The sequence below is a fragment of the Ochotona princeps genome, chromosome 2 (assembly GCF_030435755.1).
Source record: "Ochotona princeps isolate mOchPri1 chromosome 2, mOchPri1.hap1, whole genome shotgun sequence".
In the NCBI taxonomy this organism is placed as follows: Eukaryota; Metazoa; Chordata; class Mammalia; order Lagomorpha; family Ochotonidae; genus Ochotona; species Ochotona princeps.
In genome coordinates, this window is record NC_080833.1 from 113690961 (window position 1) to 113702586 (window position 11626).

Genomic DNA, 11626 nt, shown 5'->3' on the forward strand with positions numbered 1-11626 from the left:
TCTGACTCAAGCAAAGACATGTGCTTCTCTCTACAGAATGCCAACCCTTGAATGATCTCCCAATACAGTGGAGAAACGAAGTGCTGTGTAACTCAGGGGGAGTAAACCAAGCTTCCAACTGCTTAGACTCAGTGAATGTACAACAGGAAGTCACAAGTACGAAACTGTCAATCCTGGACCAGCATCTAAAGAATCTGTCATGCATTCACACGGGTAATGGTTTGTCATCTTTTCAGAGAACCAAAACAGAAATAATAAAGTATATAGTAACAGGTAGTTTAAACAATTATTTCATATAGCCCCTTGCCTATGCCCATTAGACTGTAGTAGGCGTTTGAGGAGTAAACCAGCAGATGGGAGATTCTTCTGTACGCCTCTGCCAATCAAACAAATGCATAAATAGAATCTACAATCACAAAATCATGCTCATATATTGCTACATCATCTTAGAGCCCTAAACTAGCTGAGCTGTTTAAACGAAAAAAAAAAATAGAATGCTCTTTTAAGCATTTCAGAGAGCATTCTTCTGAATATTATAGTGACAAAGGACACAGATCTGGTCACTGAAGTCTCAGTTTCACAGTTCCCGGGTGAAGTGGGTATAGACAGCATGAAGGAGTGATGAGAACAGTTCCACTGTTGGCAAGGCTGCCAGGAGCTTCCAGCTGTGTGGCAAGGCCTGGCAGACGTCTCTCCAATCACCTCAACACAGTTTCACCCCTTTACATGGACACTCAATCACTGTTGTGGGCTAAGGAGTTAATAGCGCTTGTTGGGCTGAGCAGTAATAGGAACTGGGCTTGCAGCTACAGCAGAAGCACGGGCTGAAAAACACCTAGACTAATTGGACTCAGCTGTATCCAGTTGCTTGGCTAAAGGACTTTGGGGAAGAGTATATAAGGAGAGGTGAAGGCGTAATAAAGGGAGACTTGGGAGAGACTTCTGTCTTCAGTGGTCTCCTGTAGGGGCTTCATCCCCAGACCCTCTCCCTGTCCATGTCATTGGCTCCGCTGGTTGCAGCAAATGGTGCCCAACGTGGGGCACTGGCACAAGGGACAATCTAACGGACCCCTGGAACTTCGAAAGTAAGCTTAGAATTAAGAAGTTTGCAGCGGCAAAGTGACTTCATCCCCAGACACTCTCCCTGTCCTGGGGCACAAGGGATAATCTGAGGGACCCCTGGAACTCCAGAGGCAAGCTTAGAATTAAATATTTTGCAGGGGCATAAGTAAAAGTTGTCATGGGGCAAAAACTCACTAAAGTGCAGGGATTAAGGGAATCAGAGATCTGCTACAGTCACAAGGCACCGACACTAAGCCTAAAACTGCACAGAAGTTCGTTGAATCTGTCTTTGAAATCTTCCCATGGTTTGCTCTCCTTGTAGCCACCTTTTTCCTCTGGTGCATGATAAAAGAATGTTTTGTCATCCGCTCAAGCAGTGGTGCAACCCTTCCTTGAAAAACTATCCATAAGAAGGAGGAGGGAGTCACAAATAAGAGTAAGAAGACAGAGGGGATCCCAAACCAGATTTAAGAAGGAGAAGGAACCCCAAACCAGGCAAAGTCTGGAGAAACTGCACAAAGAAGATTCATGGCTTTTGAGGAGGAGGAAGAGGAAAAGGATGGAAGTGAGTTTGCCGAGGATCCTCCACCTGTAGAGCATGTGCCCACAGAGCATGTGCCAAGCAAAAATCACATTTGGCCAGGCACGGAGCCTTCTGCGCTGCCTGTGCCATCGGCGCCATTAAATCTGGGTACAGCTGTGATAGATTTACAGGTGCAACTTCAGCATCTCTCCCTTCAGTTGAGGCAGCATTAGCTATAGCCACAGACAAAATACAACTCGTTTCTCCATTTAATTATTTTGGTTTTCAACTTTTTCAGAATTGTATTAAACCCCACAAAAATTTCAAAAGCCACAGGAAAGTTCCAAACTCTTAATGATTTTCAAAAATTGTTGGGGGACATTAATAGGATGAGACCCAGTTTGAAACTTACTGATTCAGATTTGAAACCTTTGACTGATATCTTAAAAGGCAACTCCTCTCCAGCATCCCCTAGGGTGCTGACTGTGGAGGGATGTCAGGCCCTACAAAAGGTTGAGATGGCCATTTGAACAAGCCCATCTGACCAGGATTGATTACAATGCCTGCTTTTATTTATTGTTGTGGCATCCTCATATACACCTATGGGGGTATTCTATCAACAGGGGCCTATATTGTAGGAACATTTGCACATCTCTTAAGACAATTGTGCCTTACTGGCACAATTGGCCATAGCAGAGTTGCCACAGAAAGCCATTAAGAGCAGATACCATTATCATTCCATACACTCGGATGCAGGTTTTGTTTTTGCAAAATATGGAAGAGACCTGGGCAATACTTTTGAGCACTTTAAGTGTTAATTTTGACAACCACTATCCTAAGGACCCTGCTGTACAGTTTTTTATTTTGCACCATATTGTTTTTCCACTTGTAACCTCTCTTCAACTGTTTTCACTGATGAGTTGTCTAATGGTCAGGCACTTTTATAATAGATGGCCAGGTTACCACCATCCCCACATCTTTTGTATCTGCACAGGTTGTGGAATTGGTGGCAGTTCTTGCGGCCTTTCAAACATTTCCACGCAGCCCTTTATTTTGTATACTGATAGAGGGTATGTTGCCCACTCCCTTCCCATGCTGGAGACTGTGGTCCAAATTTCTTCCCACTCTACAGCAATGTCCCTATTTGTAAAAATCCAAACCTGTATTTCAGCCTGCAAAGATAAATTCTCTGTGAGTCATATTTGAGCCTATACAGGTTTGCCTGGGCCCTTGACATCAGGAAATGCGGCTGCAGATACTGCTACCAAATTGGTGGCCTCAGCCCTTGAGGAAGCGCAAAAGGCACATGCTAAATTGCACTTGAATTCCAACAACCCTTCGTTTGTGCTTTAGTTTGACCAAGGAACAAGCCAGAACCATCATGAAGCAATGCTCAGTGTACCCTCAATTTTTGCATGTTCCCCATTATGGCATGAATCCCCAAGGACTGTTACCCAATCACGTCTGGCAAATGGACATGACACACATCCCAGAGTTTGGGATACTGAAGTATGTGCATGTTACTATTGATACTTGTTCTGAATTTATTCTAGCTACTCCTCAGACAGGGGAACAAGTCAGACACACTGTAGTCCATTGCTATGCATGTTTTTCCATCTTGGGAACTCCCAAAGTTATCAAAACTGGTAATGGCCCCTGCCATACCAGCAGTAAGTTTTGTGATTTTGCTGCCTCCCACCACATACAACTAATTACAGGCATCCCTTATAATCCTCAAGGACAAGTATTGTGGAATGCGAATGTGCCAACTGTACTATTAAGGATTACCTTATTTAAACAAAAAAGGGGAAGGTTAGCACTCCTTAAGATCATTTGAACCTTGCATTTTTTATCTTAAATTTTTTTTAACATTGGATGCTGAAGGATGGTCAACTGTAGATCATCACTGGAATCTGTCTTGGGAGCAGAAGAGTTACGTGATGTGGAAGGATCCTTTGATTGGTCAGTGGCAAGGTCTGGATCCCAACCTCATATGGGGGCAAGGATCAGTTTGTGTTTTTCCAGAAAAATGGTCCACGGTGGATTCCTGAGGGGCTTGTCTGGCAAGCTCCTGCTGTTGAGTCTTGTCAAAGCTCAGGTATTGGCCATGCTGATGGCATTTGAGTCAGAAGATCGATGGGACAAGCAAGTATATTGGTCCTTTGCTAAGCACCCCTCCTTTTTTTCTTCTTCCTATGAGTACTGAGGTTCTGATATTTCCCACCATTTTCTCCTTAAATCAGACTACCAGACTGCCAAGTGTGCAACCCCAGCTGTTGGGGGCCTTGCCCTCCCTTTAAAAATAGCTCAATTTCTGCCCGTGCTGTTTCTTATCATCCCCCTGTTATTACCACAGGGGAAATACCCGCCTTTTCCATGTGGCAGCTTTGTAGAGAATGGGCATGTGCTGGCATGTGTCCCCTTTTGCTTATTCAGGGAGGCAATCATTCCCATAGAAATGATCAGTTCAATCACTCCTCTGGGTTTAAGGACTCGCTCACGTGCGTGAACCTTAGCTCCTTGAATTTTAAGCCCGTGTCTGCCTGTGTTACCCCCTCATTTTTCTTTTACATACAGGAAATGCCTCTGAAGTGAATTGCACCGAGGTCAGCTGCACCCTAACAGCATGTTGGAATGGCAATGGTGATACTGCTGTTATCATGCAGCTGCCCAGAATCCTGCCTGTGCCTGTTGGGGCTAATGGAGAGACCTCTGCTGGCCTGATAAGGCTAAAAGAAACTGGCATAACAGTGACCATCATAGCCAGTATTGCCATGGCATTGACAGCCACTGCAGTGGTGACCTTAGGATACACTACAACTACCATGGAGACCATGGACAAGCTCTTGGGACAGCCCAAGTTATGGAACAACAGAACTTTATTAATGAACACATGTGGATGGGCATGCTTATGTTGTAACAGCAGGTTGGTTTGTTGGCAGAGAAGCAGCAGATGCTGTGGGTTATGGTCAGGGCCTCTTGTTCCCCATCATGTCTTTATGTGTGTGACACCTGTGGGAGTGCAAAATGTTTCCCAAGACCGGAAACAGCTGTCTGCTTATTGCTACCACGTTAAAGATACTCCTAGCCAAGGAATAGGGCACCAGCCTCCCCAAGTATGGTTTGTGCAGTTGCAGCAGGCAACGCCTTGAATGGCAGCCAGTGATGGGAAAGATGGACCAGGCATGGACCAACCTAAGACAGGGACTCTATCATGCTATGGAGATTCCCAATGACAGGTAAGGCTGATGACCTGAGAGTTCACAAACTAAGACAGGCGCATTTGAGTCTGCTTTAAAACAAAAAAGGGAGACCTGTTGTGGGCTAAGGAGTTAATAGCGCTTGTTGGGCTGAGCAGTAATAGGAACTGGGCTTGCAGCTACAGCAGAAGCACGGGCTGAAAAACACCTAGACTAATTGGACTCAGCTGTATTCAGTTGCTTGGCTAAAGGACTTTAGGAGAAGAGTATATAAAGAGAGGTGAAGGCATAATAGAGAGAGACTTGGGAGAGACTTCTATCATCACTGGTCTCCTGTAGGGGCTTCATCTCCCTACCCTCTCCCTGTTCACGTTACTGGTTGTGCTGGCTAGAGCAAATCACCCCACTAAGACTTCTGTAATCCATGGAGGCATTGTTGTTTGTCCTTGTGAGATGGGTTTTGCAACTGATGTGAGCTTGGGAGTTAATGCTGCTGATCATGTCTTGGTGAGTGGGCCTTTAACAATTTACACACAAGAGTGCAATTAAGCCCGTGCTGATTCTGGACACTCTACTGCATGCCTAACTATTGCCTTGGAATCTGGCCCAGACATGTAGCACACCTTCGGGGAAATGGTTTGATAAGTACCCTAAAATTTAGTGAAAGTGATAGTAGTATGAGTTGAAACTATTATGGCAATAAATGTAATTACTATGACTTTAAAGGCTAGCCTATCATTGCAATTCTTTGGAGCATAGGAAATATATCTGTTTCAACTGCTTTCATGATTTTTGGCTAGAGGAATTAAAGGATGCTTTTATTAATGGTATAGAAATATGTCTTTAACTATTGTTTGATTGTTTATGGATTTGCAAAGCCCACAACTATAGAGGGATTTGATGTTTAAAACTTTTACTTTGAATTTTTATGTTTTTCCCCCCCTTAGGATATGTTTTTCTTGTTAGGTGACAGATAAATTGTAAAAATGAAGTGCTTTTTCTTTTAACATATTTCTCCCATTAAATGTTAGGTAAGTTGTAGAAATAGAAATGTAGTAAGAATGAAATGTATTACTGATTAGTAGGTAATCGCATGTGCCTTGGCCTTGGAGTCCTGGCCATCACCCAATGGCTACTACTAAAAAATGGATAATGGCTTGCTCTGAAGAGAATGGCTACAGTAGTATTTTGCAGAATTATCTCTAAGGGTACCTGCTTGGTCATGAAACAAAAACAGAAGAATTAAATGTTTGTGCAGATGCTTGTGATGTGTCTGCGTAAATAAAAAAGACAGCTTCTCGAGCATTAATAGAGGGCACCAAGTGACCATGTCCGTATCTTTTTACCAAATCCACACACCCTTCTCAAGCTCTGAACTTGGCTGGAGCTGGCCTCCAGCACCCGGGTTCTCGTCCCCCTTTCCTGTCCCAGGAGACCAATGGCTCCCTGGTACACTGCCATGCTTTTCAGCACTCTCCCCCGCTTCCCCCACAACCGCCCCCGGAACTTTTCTAAGTGACATGTGCTTAAGCCAGAAAATGCCCTATTAGCAACTTGACAATTTAGGTGATAAAATATGTTTCACCGAAATTCCACCTATACTCAATTTTACAATAGACAATACTTGATTAATCAAATTCTAGAGGAAAGCAACCTATCAATCAGAAACTTAAAAATAAAAGGATAAGAAGCATACCAAAATGTTCCAATAGTTTACGTGTTTAAAGTCTTCAAATATGAAAATCAAGATGGTTTTTTAAAAAAAATATTTTGCTGAGAGCTGGCACAATGATTCAATTGGCTAATCCTCCACCTCCAAGTGCCAGCATCCCATACAGGAACCCACTGAGTCCTGGCTGCTGCACTTCCCATCCAGTTCCTTGCTTATGGCCTGGGAAAGCAACAGAGCATGGCCCAAAGCCTTAGGATCCTGTACCTATGAAGGAAACCTGAAGAAGCTCCGGGCTTCAGATTACCTCAGCTCTGGCCATTGTGGAAGATGGAGATGCAAGATCTTTCTGTTGCTCCCTCTCTGTAAATCTGCCTTTCCAATAAAAATAAAACTTTAAAAAGAGCATTTTCAAAATATTTATGTGAAAGAGCTATATACACAAATGGAGAGAAAGAATCTTACATCTGCTGGTACACTTTCCAAATGACTGCAATAGAGTTGAGCCAGGAACTTCTGATTCTTTCACTTGGGTGAAGGGACTCAAAGACTTACGTTATTTTCCACTGCTTTTCCCAGGCCATTAGTAGAGAGCTGGATTAGCAGTGGAGTAACTGGGGCTCAAACCAGTGTCCAAGTGGGATGCCAGCACTGTAAATGGCAACTTAATCTGCTGAACCATGGTGCCGGTCCCCAAGACATTTTTTTAAAGACTTTTTTTTTTTTAATTTCAAAGTCAGATATACAGAGAAGAGGAGAGACAGACAGGAAGATCTTCCATCTGATGATTCACTCCCCAAGTGACCACAACAGCCAGTGTTGTGCCGATCCGAGGCTGGGAGCTAAGAACTTTCTCCAGGTCTCCCAGTGGGTGCAGGGTCCCAAAGTTTTGGGCCATCCTGGACTGCTTCCCAGGCCACAAGCAGGGAGCTGGATGGGAAACGGGGCTGCCAGGATACAAACCAGCATCCATACAGTATCCTGGTGCGTTCAAGGCGAGGACTTTAGCTGCTAGGCCACCATGCCAGGTCATATTCAATTCTTTTTAATCTAAAAAGTTGAAACTTTAGGAATATTAGGTCTGAGTAGAAGTGACCCCAGTTACCTGCCAAAGCCAAACAGACACTCCATCCAAGAATGACTGGGATGTGGGTCTGCACAGGTCATCATCTGCCATGATTTCCCATCCGCCACCACAGAGGCAACCCAAAGAAGCTCCTCAAAACTGACCCTCAGAGACTACATATTCCAGTGAGCTTCAGGGAGAACCAAAGCCATCTTTTCAAAAGGACTTTTAAAACCTAACCCCTCGGTCCTGACGGCATGGCCTAGTGGCTAAAGTCCTCACTTTGAATGCCCCGGGATCCCATATGGGCACCGGTTCTAATCCTGGCAGCTCCACTTCCCATCCAGCTCCCTGCTTGTAGCCTGGGAAGCAGTCGAGGACGGACCAAAGCTTTGGGATCCTGCACCCACGTGGGAGACCCGGAAGAAGTTCCTGGTTCCCAGCTTTGGATCGGCGCAGCACCGGCTGTTGCAGCTCACTTGGGGAGTGAATCATCGGACGGAAGATCTTGCTCTCTGTCTCTCCTCCTCTCTGTATATCCGGCTTTCCAATAATAAATCTTTAAAAAATAATAATAAAAATTAAAAAAAAAAACCTAACCCTTCCCTCCATTCCTGTGTCATCCACTCAAATTAACATTTTTTTCTAACCAAACCATTAACCAGTTTGTTTTGTAAGGCTGGGAGCCTCCCATTCCTTCCCCACCAGATGGAGACCATCACCAAGAGAACACTGCACTCGAAGATTTAAACGGGAGAAATATCCTCGCCTTATGTCTCCTACCGGCCTCTACAGTCACTTGACCTCACTCTTTTTGTGGACTGCAGCTCAATGTGGGGCCCTGATGGTTGCCACCACACAGCCTATGTGGTAGTCATCCCTAACTCTGTCCTAGAGACCAATCGCCTCCCCATTCTACCATCTGGCAGAAGAGAGGGTTCCTTACCACCAAGGGCAATCCTATCATTAATGCCCCTTTGATTAACAAACTTCTTCAAGTCCTCTCTCTCCTAACACAGGTGGTGATCATCGCTGCTGGGGACATTGGTCCTCCACAGACCTGGTGACACAAGAAATGACAGGGTCTACCACACTAGCCTTTAAATGCCAAGATGACTTCCTTGCCTCTGATCCTACTGATAATTCTCCTCTACCTCCCATTAATTAAACAGACTCAATAATCTGCACAATTCAGGCAGCAACTCCAGTCTTAATATTTGGGGATCCCCACTTGTGACATGGCTTATTCCAATACTCACTCCACTAGTAATTATAGGTCTCTTATTAACTGTTGCCCCTTGTCTCCTAAGGTTCATTCAGAAGAAAATCCAAAAAGTCACATGGATCACCTTCAACCAAATGCTGCTCCGCCCCTACACAATGGTGCTCACAAACCTCTTCCAGATCTTGCCTAGTGACAACACCCTTCTTCAGCAGAAAGTAGCTAGATCAATGATCAACTTTGTCTGTGGGACTCAAGGGCAAATAGGTCACTAAGTCACAAGATGGCGGCTAATGGACGAGCCCTGGGAGTGAACCAAGACAGGGATCCAGTTGACTTAAAGACTGATCGGCCAGGGACCATTTCCATGCTCCTTGTGTTCATCTGCCCCTGGCCTATGGAAGGTGGCTTCCACAGTCGTGCTGATGACATTGACTCCTAGTTCTCCTCCTCTCTTGGAATTCCTAGCCTGAAGCTGTTCACTGTTCCACATAAGAGTGTTTGTTTCCCAAATAAACCAGAACTGCTCAAATAGAACACCTGCTGCAACTGTTTGTCTCTTGCGCATAGGGAGGCTGGATGGCGGGCAGCTGGCTCACCCCTTCTGACAACCGGGTACTAGAGGATGGATTCTGTGGGGAGGGAGCCCTGCATTTATCACCCTCTTTCCCATTACCAAGAGGACGGAATGATGGTTGCCATGGTTACCAGAGGAAGGCAGGGCTTGCTTTGAGTCCCTGTCACTCTAACCTCAGGCTGGGACCAGAAAGGGATGACAGAATTCTGACGGCCCGAGGCAGTGAGATCACTGATGCACCCATGACAGACACTAACCAATATTTTCCGCCAAATAAGGGCCGAAGCGACCTGCCAAAGCAATCCCCACTTCAGTTTCTGTGTCAAGAAGGGTTTAAAACTTTCTAGCATGTTTCTTCCTAGTCCTTTTCTTCCTCTGTAGCTCCCTGTTACATGTCTGTCTTTCCACACTACTTGGGGAAGGGAAGCCCTGACCAAAGTTCCCTGGAATAAAGACCATCTAAATCCTTTTCTTTATATGGCTGATGTGTTCCTTCCCTGGTAGTCAGTGAATCTAACAAGGAATACTTTATGAATTTTCACAGTTGTCAGGAATGCTTCAGAAAGAAAAAAAATGGGAACTGAAAGATTTTTAACAACTTAATTTGATAACGTAACTGGACCAAATACTAAGTACCGGCTTAGATCCTGTCTCTTTATATTCCTCTATTATTCAGCAAGTTTATTTTAGTAAGCATCTGACAGTTTCATCAGCCTTTCCATTTCCATACAAGTGATTTTCACTTTCCATAGAGTAACAACTAAACCCTAAGATTTCCTAGAGAATGGCTTCAATTGTCAAGTCCTCACTATACACACCTAAGGCAAATGCTGGTTTTGATTTCTATTGGAACAAGACAGTTTTCACTAGAGTACTTAGAGTGTCCAGAAAAAAAAAATTCCAAAGTGCTCTTCTGGTGCACACATCAACATGTAATAGACAATGTGGCAGAAAATCAAGAACATACTTCAGTCACATTTGATTCTGCCTGCCAGGGGTCCTTCCTTGTAATGGGAAATCATTTGAGTCAGGATGGAACAGTTGATAAGAAGAAAGCACAAACTAGCTAACCAAATCAACAAGAAGGTGTTCTTCCCTTGAAACTCGAGAGCATAAGCAGGCGCCAGCCACAAGGCCTGCCCCACAAACCATAACATCAGGAGGCCCAGGGACTTCTGCCAAGGCATTCTCACTTGCGGCATCACGAGGGGCAGAAGGCAGAGGTACCAGAGAAAGTACTGGGAGGTGCAGACTTTGTTAAAGGCCACGAAAATGGACGTGTGGAGGAACCAACAAAAGGCAAGGTCTCTGTGATAGGCAAACGACACCGCACAAAGCAAGACGAGCTGTGGCAGGAAGGCTGCCATTCCCAATGGGAAACTCCACCTGCTCTCCGCAGCCAGATACAGCATGTAGAAGTAGGGGGAAAAGTTGTGTCGGATGTCCCTCCTGGTCAGGTGATAAAGATAGGTGTGTTCCACAAATTCCCAACCGTATTTATAGTAGAAACCAAAGCTCAGGGCAAAAAACGTGAGTCCAGCAAGTGCTACAAAAAGCAGCACGGCCGGGCTACACATCCTCCTGACGAGTTCCCACAAACGGGCCGGGAAAGAAGTCCCGGGCGGGCCCTCATTCCGCTCTGGCAGCAGGTGCAGCGCGATGGGAAGGACATAGGTCACGGGATACAGCTTCATATGCACCGCGACCCCGTAGGGGACGGCGGCCCAGGCGACCAGCCTTCTCTCTAGCAGGTACAGGGCCATGAGCACGAGGGAGGCGACGATCGAGTCGGCGTTGCCTCGGCTGGACACCGCCATGGGCAGTGGGTTCAGGAGCCAGAAGGCGCAGTAGCCGCACGCCTGGCGCCACCCGAGCCCCCTCAGGAGCAGCAGCCGGTACACGAGCAGCGCCGTGAGGAGGTCGCAGCTGACGAACACAAATTTGCCCCAGAGCTCACTGAGGTGCACGTTGGGGGTGAGGACCCAGGCCAGCAGCGGGGTGTAGCGATAAGTCGCCCTCCGATACGGGGAGCGCCCTGCCGCCACGAAGCGCGCCGCGTCCGTGAAGACCTCATAGTCGATGTCCGTGTACCTCACGCGCAGCGTCCGGTCCTGGATGACCCCATAGAACACCAGGGCCACTCGGGCGAGGAAGGCCCCGAGGAACAGCCCGGCGGGGGACACCCGCAGGTTCAGGAGCCGCTCCTGCCAAGGCTTGGTCCGGTCCATGACGGGACTGCCACACCGGCCACTCGGCCGCGCCTCCAAACCTTCCATGCGACTTGCTTCCCGGCCAGCCGCAGCCGCA

General features: G+C 46.2%; 1 protein-coding gene across 1 annotated transcript; it reads right to left on the bottom strand.

Annotated features, from left to right (window-relative positions):
• Positions 1–9913: 9913 nt before the first annotated feature.
• On the bottom strand, positions 9914–11626 carry PIGM (phosphatidylinositol glycan anchor biosynthesis class M). Its single transcript, XM_004589272.2, has one exon. The coding sequence runs from the start codon at positions 11593–11595 to the stop codon at positions 10288–10290; it is 1308 nt and encodes a 435-aa protein (XP_004589329.2). The 5' UTR covers positions 11596–11626; the 3' UTR covers positions 9914–10287.

Bases quoted from the DNA above. Each gene is read 5' to 3' on its own strand.
- PIGM (XM_004589272.2), bottom strand. From the start codon at position 11,595: ATGGAAGGTTTGGAGGCGCGGCCGAGTGGCCGGTGTGGCAGTCCCGTC.